We start from the raw sequence: 15,222 nt of genomic DNA on the forward strand, positions 1-15,222 counted from the left end.
CTATGGTATACAATCTGCTTGTTTGGGTGCTATTTGAACCCATTCAATTAACTGTAACATGGTAAGGTAACAAGGCATGAATTAACTACAGATATAACCTGAAAATGTTGAATGTGTTTGGCTTCAGTAGGCTCATAGAAAGCTGTTAATCATTGTTGGATTTTTTTTTAAGTGATATGTGAAAGAATTAAAAATAAAGATTAGAAAGAATTAAAAATAAAGATTACTCACTGCTATGGCTCCTTTACTGAACAGCAAGCTTCTTCTATATGGAGTTGATTTGAATGGCGCATGGGCCAGTGAGTATAGAACTGTTCACGCGTCCTTATGATTGATAGCCAGGCCTATCTACCTGTCTGTCTTGCAGATGTGTTTTATAGAAGGCCTGCTGCCATTGTTACTGCTTCAGTGCTGTCACATAGATGGGGCTGTCATAAATATCTCCTAACGACTATGTTTGCTGCTTATCTGAATTAGTTAAAATGCTGTTTGCAGTTTTCAGTTTTGAAAAAAGAAGTTTATCTTCAACCTCCTATTATTTCTTTTTCCATTAACCTCTTCCAGGGAAGATTTTGTTTTCAATTGTAATAAAAACACAGAAGTTTCAAATCCCCAATTATATTTTTACAGTCATCAAATGGTGAAGTTCCAAAATGGTGTTCAGCTTAAACTAGAATTTGCAAAATAAAATGGCAATTTAAAAACTGTCATTTAGAAGATGAATAAATTCTATCATGCTAGCTTTATCTGTTTGATGTCCCATTTACTAATTACCTAAGAAAATGTACCTAGATCTTTACATTTTAACCCTAAATTTTGGCAGCATTTCAAATAGCGTGTTTGATATGACTATTTTAGGACCAGAAGAAAGCAGCATTTTATTACAGATTTCAATAAATACAATCAATTTGGCATTCATTAATGTTTTTAAAGGGCCTTGAGAAATTCTTGGATCAGAAAAATGCAGGCGAATATGAGAGATCAAATATAACTGTTGTAAAGTCGGTAGAGTGTGATTTTAAATGTCCATTAGAATGTATTTTAAAGCTGAAATGAAAAGTTTATTTGGAATCCAAACAGGAAAAATGGCCTATGTAATGTATTCTAGAAATAATGGTCAAATGTAATAAGGACCATTTATTAAGAAGTGCTTCAAACAGTTTTTATGGCCAGCACAATTAATAAAAAAAAGAGTGATCCAATGTGCCAATTCCCTTGCACTTAAAATAGCAGTCCCATGTCATAGCATCTGATAAGCTGGAAATGCAGGGAGTTAAAATAAATAAATGCAGTACATTTATGGTTTTTAAGTGGATTACACTTGGGCAATAATTGTTGGCTTTGTGGGATACTTTGTGTTTTCAGTAGGTTGAGCCACCATCGATTCTCCATCAGGAATCCTGTGCCTTGAATATAAACAACCCCTCTTCTTGGGATGGGAGCTATGAAGAACCCAAAATATGAAGTTAAACTGAGTTTTGTGTTTTTGTTTGTTTTGTTTTGTTTTTTGAGATTAATTCAAATAGGAGTTCTTTAATGACAAAGAAATGTATTTGAAATCAGTCGATTTAATTGTGCTTTATGATGGCGGTTACCTGCTGCTGCTGACTAAACCATGACAGGCCATCAGAAGAGGCAAACAGAGCTGATACCACCTTAGCAAAGTTACTGCTACCGCAAACGCTTGTGTTTCTCATTAAGTGAGTGTTCCAGTAAGTTGCTGGATTCTTGAAGGTCGTTGCAAGTACTGGCTTATTCTCCAGTGGATAAACTATGTTATATTCTTTAGCTGGTGCTAAACACTTCCTTTGGTTTTCTCCACTGAAAAGAAAAGACTTAAACATAAATTCTTTCATGATGCTGAACATCCAGGTAACGCCTGAAAATTCAAACACCCAGTCCTGTCGATGATAACCTAGGTAGAAACAAAACATCAGCTGATGTTTTGTTTTGTCGTTTTTACCTGAATTTTGACTGTTAAAGCTATGACACCATGCAGTTAAGTCAGGAGCACAAAGGCATATTTGTTTGGGCAGATTTGGGGTGCTCATAAATATAATTATATAAAATAAACCACTTTGAAATGGTACATATTAATCCATGTCTTTGTCCGGATAAATTATATGTATTTGAAATAAAATAATTTGGGTAAAATGTATGATCGTAATTTTAGTAGTAACTTGATTTCTTCTAGGAAAAGTACTTAATTTTGGAAAGAATAGGCACTTTTAATTCCATTAAATTAATATTATAATTATTCATCTTATAGCAAGCATAACAGGAGTGACTTTCATTTTGATAATTATATATGTAAAAGGCCACAATTAAACTAATTTATTATGTAATGTGCTTATTCAGGTAGCATAGTTTATGAAAATGGACTTAATATGATTAATATCTTTTCAAGCTACTTTTTTTTTCTGAATTGATGAGAAAATACTTCTGACTTTTATGCACTGTGGAGTAGTCATTTAAATGAGAAGAAAACCCTAATATCTACTTTTGTGAAAATCAAATTAATATGTGTATAGTAATTTGCAATCGTCAGTGGAATTCATATATTCTCATTTGGCTGATAAATGGTCTATGAATACAAACCTTCTGAAACAAGAACCAGTTTGTATAATTAATCATCTTTATGATTCTTCCGTGGGTTCCAACTGTCATCTTCAATAGCAGTTTGGATTCTGAAGCAGTTGTTAATTATAGTGTTAATTTTTTTATGGCTAAAAAAATTGTGTTTAGTTTCAGATTTTCAAAACTGCTAAATTTGTCTTGAGAAATTGCTGCTTAGAACAGTAGTCTCAAATGACAGCTTAGACCAGCCGGGTGTGAAGCTGCTCCAGTCATCTGTGATCTAGATTAATACTTTCCTGTATAGAAATGGAAAGTTATTTGTTTCTTACATGTGTATGTGTGCTTCTATTTGTATATCTAAAATATAATATGCAATCAAATATCTGCATGTTTCTGTGTAAATATTTATGTACCACGGAGGTTGGACTTGCAAAATGAGGAAGTGAATGAATCATTATATTCCAATTTCCAGGAAGGTTTGCATGAATTTTTGAGAATGTCAACTATCAGAAACTCTTTTAAATTTTAAAAAATGAATTATTTATCATTTAGGGAATATCAAAGCTTAATATTGTAGAAGGAAGATTTGTACTCTTATATTGGTATATAAAACTGATAAGTGGTCAATGTCTAAGTTCTCTTAATGGCCAGCAAGTATTTTCTCAACATTTAGATTAAATATTTGATTTTTTTTTTTTGTCTCAGCATTAAGGGCCTTTTGGTAGAAAGTAAATACCTCTTATTATTATAAAGACTAGCCATCCTTTTGACTTAGAGGAAAAAAAAAAAAAAACAGGTTAGCCACCCTCCTTTGGGTGATAAAAACACATACGTTTCAAATCCCTGATTATATTTTTATGGTAGGGTTTTTCTTTGGAAAATTCTTCAGAAAGCTATGCCCACAGAAACATACATCAAGTGGATACTTGACAATTATTCTGTTTGAACAGAGTAACCTTGTCTAGCACAGTGGCTGGCACATACTAGATGCTCAATAAATACTTGATGAGTGAATGAACGATTCACGTGTGAAAGTTGGGGAGTTAGTTGAAAAGTTTGATTGTGCAAAGCGTTCAGAATACAGCCTCTAAGTTAGCTGTAGATTGATGAGGGGGAAAAAATCCATTTATATATTTGCATGGACAAGGATATTTAGAAAATATACTTAGAAAAGATTGCTTATCTTTCCTCCCCAATCTCTATCCCAGTCCCCCTCCTCTCTTGTGCTTTTAAAACTGAGCAGTTGGCCACTAGTGTAATGAAAGTATAACAGTTGATTCAAATAGTTGTCAAACCACTGGAAAAATGCTTCCTTTTCATTGTGCTTTTTTTGGACACTATAGATATGGTAAATCATGAACTGCATTATAAAAATACCTCTTTTATGCCCAAACATTCAGTAGGAGGGAATGACATTTCTTTTATTACCTTGATAAATGTTTTTAAGGTGTTTAGCAATAAGTTTTCTTTCTTGTCCAAACTGCTTGGATGCAATGGTTGCTAGAAATTTACTAGAAAACCTATAGTTAATAATATCAGAAAAGAAGGGATGTATGTTTAGCCAGCTAATATGACAGATCACCCTGAGTAGCTCATGCTTTTCCTTTTTCCTATCATTTTCTTGAGCTTTTGTGTTATGGAAAAAGAGTGGTAATTTAAGTTGAAAAGTTTATTTTCCACTATTGCCCATCAGCCAATGGTTTTTTTTTTTTAGCATTTTCTCCATCTTTTAGGCAGAGAAATTGAGTGTTCCAATAAGAGAAAAATAACACTGAAAAGATTTCTGAAGAAAGGAGAATGATAAGATTTTAATGCATGTATGAGCAAAGTCGTCTTTAGGCCTTAGAGAATTAACTCTTTCGTCTTCATTTATTTGGTCGCCCCCCCCTCCCCACCACCACACAGACACAGGTTAAAACTTCAGAATTTTGCCGTGGTTCTTATAATGTTGTTGAAATTTAACATGGAGTAATTTTTCATTTTCAAATGTTCATTTCTTAAGAACAATGTTTAAAATAAATTATTTCTTCCCTTCTATATTTGCTGACTTGTTAAAATTGATACAGACCCATATTACTATTTACTTTGGAATTTTATGTCCCCCATTTATTTCATTTTTTAATTAGGTGGTAATTGATTTTTTAGAAAGTGTTGTTCTCAGAAGTATGCTATAAAAGTAAACCAGTCACTTAACCATATGGAGAAGAGACCTTTGGCAGAAAGGTGTCAAGCTGCGTGGGTGGATGAGGGTTCCCTTCGGTGGGATTTTCAGATGAAAAGAAATTTGTTCTTTCTTAAGCAAAACTTGTCAAATACCATCAGATACTATAGGTTAGAATGCTGCTAAATTTCACAGAAACGTTAACTGATTGACTGGTAATAGCAGGCTCTAGAGAACCGAGACTAATGTAACTTCTACTTTCTACTTCTCTGAAACTGCTCTAAATACTAAGTTACCACACAGTATATCTTTTTGTGGTAGAGTGCTGTAGTGTATTTACGCCCTCTGTATACTTCATTCTGGCTTAGAATGCTGGTCGGTGGTTTCATCCATTGTTAGCAGTGATGCTAGACTCTCCAGAGAGTTAAGTACAGTGGAGCTGTATTTATTTGAAGCGGGTATGCTTGGTCGTTCCCGTGGCTGTTTCATTGCTTATTACCTCCCACTTTGCTTCCATCTGTGTGTGTGGCAAAGGGAATTGTCCTAAAAAATATAGACTTCCTCAACACAAATGTGGATTTGTATACCAGTAAGCCCACAATCTCATGAATATGGGTGCCATTAATAATTGTAGTTTTTAAAATGCTTTTAGAGCTTAAAGGGGTTGGCCAGTCTTTCTTTGGAAACCAACATACACTTCTACTATTTCGGCAAATGCATTCAAACAATTGATGCATATTCAAGTGAAAATTTACAAGATGTCTTTTTAACAGAAAACTTTAATTTTTAAGTTAATAGAGGAGATGAATATCGTATATCTGTTTGGAATCAATGGTTAGCATAATAGTCCCACAGACTCTTTTTTTAATGACTCCATTTAATTGAAAGATTACAAAGATGCTGATGAACCACACACCCATGGAATATTTATCCCAAAACCTAGAGTCCTACTCCTTTTAATTCGTTTGCCATGCTTAATGTATCTGAGAAACCAAACTGAAATTACTACTTTCATAATGTGTTTTTCAACCAGGTTTTTTTTTTTTTTTAATTAACCTATTTTTACACTAAGTAATGTCAGAGACAGGTATTTTTACCATAAAAAAAGTATGTGTATCATATTGGGCTGGTCAGAGTTACTGCAGATAAGGCAGTTATTTAAAATCAGCTGCCAGGTACTATAAACCCTTTAAAATTACTAACAAATGAGGGAGGCTTGACTGAGGGCTGTTCAGAATGGTTAGCCATGTGCTTATGAAGAGGGACACATGAATGATATTTGTATGTTTAACCCTGGTTATAAAAAACCATTTGATTTTTATAACAGCATGTTTAGTGGTTACAAAGCCTTACAACTGGAGGTAACAATGTCAGATCCCAGTGCAGGAAGTGCCATAATAGGGAAATAGCTAGATAAAGCTGTATTGGTCATATGTGAAAAAGAAAAAAAAAAAAGATGTGTATGTCAGCAGTGTGTGTGTGTGCATGTCTTATAAGGAACAATTAGGTTTAAATTTTTTTTTTTAAAGAAGCAATAAAAATACTCTGAGAATTTTTCTGAGATCTGAAAGAACTCTTTCCTCCCACCCAGCCCATCAAAGTTAGCTATTTTAAAAACTTAAGAAACAATTCGTGTGAGTGTTTAAGAAATCAAATGTGGTCAACTATAAGGTAAACTAAAAAAAAAAAAAAAAAAAGCAGCTTTATATAGGTAAAAAGAAGAAAATGGAAGAAAAGGGGAAAGGAAACAAGAAAATGAGGGAAAAAAATTAGAGGAGAGGGGATCAGCATTAAGAAGGAAAAATAGAAAAACAACATCATTATTCAGGGTTTATAATGTGCCAAGCACAGTGCTAAGCTCATTATATTTCTCTGACTTAATATTCACAGCAGTCCTAGGAGATGTGTCTTAAAATTCCTTTCTCACAAATGGGGGAGTGAAGATCATAGAGGCTAAGACTATAAATTTCCTAAGAACACACAGCAAACAAGTGGCAGAGTTGGGACTGAACCCCTGATCTGACTGATAACCGAAGAGGAAAAAGTCAACTCTGGCCCCCATTCTCCATATCTAACTATTCCGCAATCTGTGCCACACAGGTAGTCTGGGCCAGATACTCAATGGTTAGACTGATGGCTGATTTTGGGGCGTGGTAAGGCAGGGTACAGAGGCACATACCAGTTCACTCAGGCGAAGGGGGCAAATTCATGGCCCGGCCTGGCCTCGGGAGTGGGCTTTTGTTTTTTTTGTGTGTTGCCGGTGGTGGAAGTGGGCGTGATTGAACTCAGTTACAGTTTTACATTTGCACTTTTGCTTTTTTTTGTTTTTGATCTTTTGTCTCTCAAGAACCTTAGTAGTTTAGAAACAATCTTTAAACTCTCCTAGCAGGTGATTCAAAACACATTACCAGTCTGCCTTGATATGCTGGCGTTTCTTCAAGGATTGAGGCCTCCCGATTGCCCCACAGAGGTGTGAAAGCCTGTGGTCTTTGGCAAACCGTTCAGCTCCCAGTACTCAGCTTCCTATCTGTTACAGAGAGGACTACCCCTTGTTCTGTGACATCCTACAGAGCACTCAGCAGAATTAACTCTATAAAATATTTTTTTAAAAACACAAAAGTCCTGTAGAATGGATATGTATGCCACATATACATCTTTAGGAACGTGTTCACTTAAAGTGACAATTTAAAGAAAAAGAATGCATGACCAGTCCATGAAGAACTCGTAGTACTTTCTTCACTTAGATTACCTTTCTCGTCTTCACATCTCTGTTGATAAACGGGTCAGACATCATCGTCTCCATTTTACAATTGAGGCGATGAGAGGTTAAGTGCCTGACCATTGCCAGTGACCAAAATGAGCCCAGGACTTAAGTCTCCTGTCCAAATCTGAAGTTCGTTTTACCTCCTCTTATGACCAAATTGCTACCTCGGTAACTGTCTTTGGCCTTAGTTCCCTCGGCTATAAAAATAAGGTCATATCAGGTCTATAAAAGATGATCCCTTCCAGAGCTCAGATTTTATTATCTCAGGAACAATTGCCCAAGCGAGTGCTTTGGGCATAAAAATGCTTTATCAATTTAACAAAAAAAAAAAAAATTAGAAAACAATCATCTACCTGGAGTGGACTGGCTATTGATGAACTCTGTATATGAAGTAGTAGGAGAATCTGAATCATCCCTGATCTGTGACTTGGCCTTCAGTGGATGAATTGGGAGGCAGAAAATGTTTCCAAATCAGCTTTGATTCAGCACAAATACGGGACAATTTTCATGAGTCCTTCTTCATGGTGTTCCTTTAATTTAACTATGTTAACTTAGTTGAACTTACTCATTACCATTAGAAACTTCTGAATATTTTTCCTATCACAAATGTCAATTGCCTAGAAATTATTCTAAATCATTATTTTCAGGGAAAAATAAATCCATGTCAGTGCTCCAGATTTAGCTTTGATACCTTACCAAAAACTTAAAAAGATGCTGAAGCAATGTGATTAAAGTACCATTTGCTCCTCTGCTACTTGCTTAACACACAGCATATTCCAGCAAATGTTGCAGTTGTCATTGTAAGAAAGTAAAATTTAGGCTACTCATTTTTTGAACATCAGTGAACTTAAAAAAACAAACACACAAAAAAACAATACCCACACATTTGCCCTTAGAAAATACATCAATTTTAATCTAAATTTCATAGTCTTCTTATGCCAAAATGGTTGACTGCTTGCTATATCTTTAACCCCTAACCCAGTGCCTGGAATGTAATTGGTGCCCAGCCAGTCCTGATGAAATGAGTATTGAATAAATGTATATGCTAGATAAAAGAACATGAGAGCAGTCTTATCCTTTAACTATGAAACTTGAACAAAGGTTTTCCCAATTAAGTAATTGAGGTTTACTGGACTAGAAGTCTCCTGGAGAAAGTCTCAGATGCATTTATGCTCCTTAGCCACATTTCTAGTCATTTCTGATCAGAGAGTTTCAGGTGAGAAGAGCCTTGGACTGTCGCATGTGAGAAGAACAGTTTTGTCCATGTAGATCCTGTTATTAGCAGTAGGCATCAGCTATAAAAAAAAAAAAAATAGAGTACAGTAAAATAAAAAGAGTGGTCTTCTTATTTGTAAGGAAAACTATTTGGCCTTACCTACAAGTAATTCAGATGTCAAAAACTATTACTTTGGGTGTGGAAACAGGCTGTGAATACACATTCACACATTCAAGCTAAGATTATACTTCAAGTGCTTCCTGATGGTGATATTTAGTTCTAAAAATGGGGCAGTCTGCAGTTCACCTTCTAAATCTAATGTCACAATCATCTAATCATCTTGGGTTATTTTTACAGTCAACGAGATGAAAAAGTCTTAATAGGATGAGGTGGGTAAATTTATTCTAAGATTCTAGAAGCATTTGTGTTTTCATCATGTTCTACTCTAGAACCAAAGCAAATTAATTAAAAAAAAAAAATTGCTGTCAAGTTGATTCCAACTCATAGCAACCCTATAGGACAGAGTAGAACTGTCCCCATAGAGTTTCCAAGGAGTGCCTGGTGGATTCAAACTGCAGACCTGTTTAGTTAGCAGCCCTAGCCCTTAACCACTACGCCACCAGGGTTTCAAAAATAATATTTACGATATTCTAGAGAGGAAAATACTTGGCAAAAAAAAATTTTACAAACAAGCTTCTAATATTTTCCCAACCTAAATAGAACTTTAGAAGATCAAAAAGGGGTGATGATATGTTAGAATAGTGTAAAACCTTTTCTGAGGAAGAATCTGCATTTTTAAGGGTAAGTGTTGGCCTTACATAGAAGCCCTGGTGGTACAGTGGTATAAGCACTTGGCTGCTAACCAAAAGATCGGCAGTTCCAACCCAGTAGCGTCTCCTCTGGAGAAAGATGTGGTGGTCTGCTTCCATAAAGGCTTACAGCCTCGGAAACCCTGCAGGCCATCTCCTGTAGTGTCACTATGAGTCGGCATCTATGGCAGTGGGTATGGTTTGGTGTCAGTTAGTCTTACAGTACTGTTATTCACACACCCATAGAAGAGGTCATTGTGGGGTTATTTTGTTTATCAGACACATTTAAATTTGATAAAATTCACTTTTGAAAAGTTAGGTGTGCCATTTTATATATTACAAACGATATTCAATTCTGTCTCAAACTCTATTTTGGCATATTCAAAGCTTAATGTTACATGATCTTTACTAGAATTGTTTCTTCACAGTCTTGCCATTATTACTACATGAAACTAAACGCATTTACCTATTTCCTCATTTTAGTTTATTTTTTCTATATATCAATAAAACAGTAAATAACCAAAAACCAAGCCCATTGCCATCAAATTGATTCTGATGCAGAGCAGCTCCACGTGTTTCAGAGTAGAACTGCATTCCATAAGGTTTTCCGTGGCAGTAATAAGGAGCCCTGGTGGTGCAATGGTTAAGCCCTTGGCTGCTAATGGAAAGGTAGGCAGTTCGAACTCACCAGCTGCTCAGTGGGAGAAAAGACCTAGCAGTCTGCTCTGGTAAAGATTATAAAACCCTATGAGGCAGTTCTGCTGTGCCATATAAGGTCGATATGAGTTGGAATCAGTTCCATGGCACACAACAACAACAATCTTATGGAAGTAGATTGCCAGGCCTTTCTTCCACAGTACCACTGGGTAGATTTGAACCACCAAGCTTTGGTTAGTAGTCAAGCACAAACTATTTCTGCCACCAGGGAAGCCTATAAAACATTACTGAGTATTGTAATTAACTTAAGTTTGTACCACTTTGACCAATAATATAGCTTTATGTTTGAGAGCCAAACTCAGCTCTTTATAACCAATATATTATGTGTTATTGGTAACACCTGACTTTTTCCAGTATCTAAAGTTATACAAAGTTATAGGGTGCTTTAGTTTGAGTCTTACCTTATATAAGAAAAAGATAATAGTGTTATATCCGTAAGTTATAAGGGTGGTATCATGATTGGGCTTTTGTAATTTTACTTGGGTCTCTTCCTGGGCTTCTGTTGTGTGTACTTTTTGGATGGACTTGTCAGAGCTCAGAGGAGGAAGCCAGTCGTTTGCTGCTTTATGCTTTTTGTCGGCTCTTTTGTATCTTTGGGGGCCTCATTTCCCAAGTGCAGTATTTTCTAAGATTGAAGAGAAAAGTGAAGAATAGTGGGGTATCAGAAAAGAGCTCAAAGTAGAGAAAGTGAATTGAGCAAAGCGGTAACAGCATCATCCGATACTATTGAGAACTTGTGTCGTTGCCTAAAAAGATACTTGGATTCATTTCAATAACTAGGGAAATATTTAACCACTGAAAAACTCATTCAGATGACTAAATGAGAATTCTTATGGGTACTAACCAAAAAAAAAAAAAAAAAAAAAACCCTTTGCCATCCAGTCATTTCCGACTCATAGCGGCCCTCTAGGACAGAGTATAACTGCCTCATAGGGTTTCCAAGGAGCGGCTGGTGGGTTCAAACTGCCGACGTTTTGGCTAGCAGCCAAACTCTTAGCCACTGTGCCACTGGTACTGTTTCCCAAAACAAGTCTAAGAAGTTACTTCCCCCATCTGTACACCATTTCCAGAATTACATTCTTGAAACATTTAACTTTAGTCACTATGAGTTGGAATTGACTTGGCAGCAATGAGTTTGGGGAGCCCTGGTGACACAGTGACAAAGTGCTTACCACTAACCAAAAAGGTCAGCAGTTTGAACCCAGCAGCTGCTCTGCGGGAGAAAGATGTAGCTTATAGGGCAGTTCTGGAAACCCCGGTGGCTTAGTGGTTAAGAGATACAGCTGCTAACCAAAAGGTCAACAGTTGGAATCCACCAGGCTCTCCTTGGAAACTCTATGGGGCAATTCTACTCTGTCCTGTAGGGTCGCTATGAGTCAGAATCGACTTGACAGCAATATGTTTGTTTGGTTTTGGTTACTAGAACACTAGTCTGTGCGTTTACTTTGTAGAATGACAATGCCACCCTCCAATAACCAGTCTTGGACAGATAGTATCTGGCAATATTATGCCTTGTAATGGAAACCCTGCAGGTGTAGTGGTTAAGTGCTATGGCTGCTAACCAAAGGGGCAGCAGTTCAAATCCACCAGGCGCTCTTTGGAAACTCTGTGGGGCAGTTCTACTCTGTCCCATAGCGTCGCTATGAGCCGGAATCGACTCGATGGTACTGGGTTTGGTTTTGGTTTAATACAAATTTAAAGTTCTAGCCATTTGGCTCTGAGTAGTGGGTAATTTTCCAGCTGTAGAATTGTTAACAAAGCTTAGATTTATTTGCTTTATATTTTTATTTTTAAAAATGTATATTGATTGGGATGAATGTGGTTCTTAATATTTATGGACTATGTGAATAGCGTTTGTATCACTAGTACCTATAGATGGATTTCACCATCTTATAGGGTAATCCTTCCAGAAAATACCTCTCAAGTCTACACTGATTTTGTTCTGTGTGAAAACCGTTCAGACTTCTACTCAGTTATGTGTCTCACCTTCAAATAATTCTCTTTTCTATTCCAAACACTTGCATAATATCTTTAAACAATTCATTTTTAGATGCTACATGAAGAAATCATTTAAAAACCGCTAATGAAAATTCATACAGGTAATTCATATTGGGAGTGGGGTTGATTTCCTCCTCATTGAATTATGCACAAAAGATATTATTTGGGATATTTTATAAATCCCTTTTTTTGGCAAATGAGTATGGCATACCGGCTAAGGATGCAAATACCAGAACCAGGTTACACAGGCACTGACGTTTGCTAGTTGTGCCACTTTTGTAAGATTATTTAATCTTTCTATGTATCAATTGTTTCTTCTGTAAGATGGAAATAGTAATATTACTTTATATAGGACTTTTGTGGGATGAATTAATACATGTAAAGTATTTAGAACAGAACCCTTGGTGTTAGCTACTGCTATGATTATTCATAGGTACCAGCGTAAAAGATCTTGCTGAAAAGGCCCAATTATTATCTCAAATTAGTAAGATTTCTTTGCAGATGTAAAGTATACACTTGCTGTGTATATGGGCACATTAACAACACTTTAGATAAACACTTTAGAATCAATAGCCTTGACTAGAAAGAAAAATAACAAGAGTTATTTCAGAATCCTTAAGTCAATGTTGCAGTTTTTACTTGCTGTGTTCATTTTCAAGTCTGGCCTTAGGAATTTTCCTTACTAAGAGCACTTTAACATGGCTGCTAATAATTAGGTAGTTTACACATAAGTGGTAAAAGTTTTGTAAATTCCATCAGTGACTTCGCTTCCGAGAGCCACACTGGTCTGTTCTCTTATGTTGTTAGTTTAAGAGCAACACTTCTGGGGACCTAGCTGATTCAAGGAAGAAGAGTATCTTGTTTATAGTCCAAGTCTCCTTTGTGAGGAGCATGCAGGCTTTCAGATGTGAAAGATACTATCCTGTTCACCATGGAGCCCTGGTGGCACGGTGGTTAAGAGCTTTGCAGCTAACCAAAAGGTTGTCAGTTCGAATCCACCAGCCGCTCCTTGGAAACTCTATGGGGAAGTTCTACTCTGTCTCATAGGGCTGCTGTGAGTCACATTCTACTTGACGGCAGTGGGTTTGGTTTTATTCATCACCTCTCTATTGATTTGCTTTGCAGCTTGCAGTTCCCCACACCGATGAGTGGACCCGATTCGCCAGGACCCTCATGGAGATTCGCGCTAACAGAGCCGATAGCGAGGAGGAAGGCACCGTTGAGTTAGCTGCCTAGAGGAAACCAGCCGCCACTGCTCCAGTCCGCTGGTTCCCAGCCCTGGAGCCCAGCATTCACAGTCCTCTCATCTGCTTGTATTCAGTGTCCATTCAGTATCAGTACTGCCATGACATTTTGGGTGCCACGTGGTGCCAGCCTTGCTCCAAGTGTTCCAAATCTATCCCGCTGTGCTCTCCACCTGAAACTCGCCAGAACATTTCTATCTTTTCTGTCTCAAAAATGGGAGGGGGGACCTTTATGGGTTTAATTGTTGCCTTTTAACTACTTACTAGCTGCATTTAATAGCTGGAAACCTCTGGTTAACTTTGTGCTTACATGCACTTATGGCATAGTCCTATTAAATCCATATGAAGCCAGATATGATTAGGTGCAGATGTGGTGTGCTTCGTGATATGGGACAGGGCCAAAGACTTGAGATGTGGTGTTTCACATGGTGACTCACATTATGAACGGATTTACTATAAGAACGTTGCTGCTCCTTATTTATTGTGGTGTGCTGCATGGAATGTATTTATTTGAAAGCATTAAAATAAACGATCCTAGAGCATGTGCATAATGAGAGGACCGCATTGTCTCTCTGCTGCAGTTGAGGTTACATTAAGTTCCAAATAACAATTACAGTATGCCAGTTCCACTGAGGACATGAAATCTTTAAAGGTCTGCTGCCGTGAAAGGAAGGATTTTTAATGCCTATTATTTCTAGGTACTTTAACAATATTTCAAATATAGTTGACAATTGATACTTGTCATTCAAGCAAATACAGTCCGACAAAAGTCTGTGGTTCCTAAATATGACACTCATATTGCCAATAAAGTGTTCCAAACCAGGCCTGCACCAGGGTGGGTAAATCCTTTGCCTGGGGAAAGCCTGACTCAGAATTCCGCTGAGATGGGGGCAGGGGAGATACATTATGACCATACTAAAAAAGGAGTTGCTGTTGAGCCTACTCTGATCCATGGAGAACCCAGGTGTGTCAGAGCAGAACTATGTTCCATAGGGTTTTCGATGGCTGATTTTTTGTACGTAGATCCCCAGAGCTTTCGTCCGAGGCACCTCTGAGCAGACTCAAACCACCAGCCTTGTGGTTAGCAGCTGAGCACATTAATCCCAGGGAATCTACAGCCATGTTCAAGATTGACAATGAATTTATAGGCATCCGGCCTGGCTAGACTTAAACCAAGACTCCAAGTTTTATTTTTATGTGGAAACATACATGGTTCTTTGGAACGCTCTCTCTTGTCTCCTTCACCAGAACCGCCTTTGCCCAAAAACTATATCAAACACTGGAGTAAGAAAAACAGCTTAAGATGAACAAATACCAAATGTTCTACCCATTTCATTTTTTTATTCACACCAGAAAAATGATGTTTATTACTATTGGACTAAAAAATATGTCTATAAACAACTTTAATAATCTATTTCAAGTGGTCATTTCATGCCTAGAGAGAATTAAAATAAATAGTGGTTGAGTCATGAAAAATACTTGAAGGCAGGCTTTTGGCTTTTTAGGAAAGGAATTTCTTTTGGTGCTTCGTTGATAGGGACATCCTTGAACTATAAGATTCCTTTTATTTTAAAAATAGTGATACACTTTTTTGCCCAGTAGTATCTAGATATTGAAATTCTTTGTAAGCAGAGATTTAAAATTTTAAAGATAAAAAGTTAAGAGTCTGAAATAGGTTTAAAAGCAATCCTTGTTTCACAGGAGTACCCAGAGTACATATTCTTCAACAAGTCTAT

General features: G+C 36.7%; 1 protein-coding gene across 4 annotated transcripts in view; it reads left to right on the forward strand.

Moving 5' to 3' along the window:
• DYNC1I1 (dynein cytoplasmic 1 intermediate chain 1) overlaps window positions 1-14,331 on the forward strand; it is a 325,120-nt gene extending 310,789 nt beyond the window's left edge. For all 4 annotated transcript variants that reach the window (XM_049893292.1, XM_049893295.1, XM_049893293.1 and 1 more), the window contains one exon: window positions 13,368-14,331. In XM_049893292.1, the coding sequence (XP_049749249.1) occupies window positions 13,368-13,478 (111 nt within the window). In that variant the 3' untranslated portion in view covers window positions 13,479-14,331. The remainder of the gene's footprint in view (window positions 1-13,367) is intronic.
• Window positions 14,332-15,222: the final 891 nt, after the last annotated feature.

The sequence above is a fragment of the Elephas maximus genome, chromosome 8, assembly GCF_024166365.1.
Source record: "Elephas maximus indicus isolate mEleMax1 chromosome 8, mEleMax1 primary haplotype, whole genome shotgun sequence".
In the NCBI taxonomy this organism is placed as follows: domain Eukaryota; kingdom Metazoa; phylum Chordata; class Mammalia; order Proboscidea; family Elephantidae; genus Elephas; species Elephas maximus.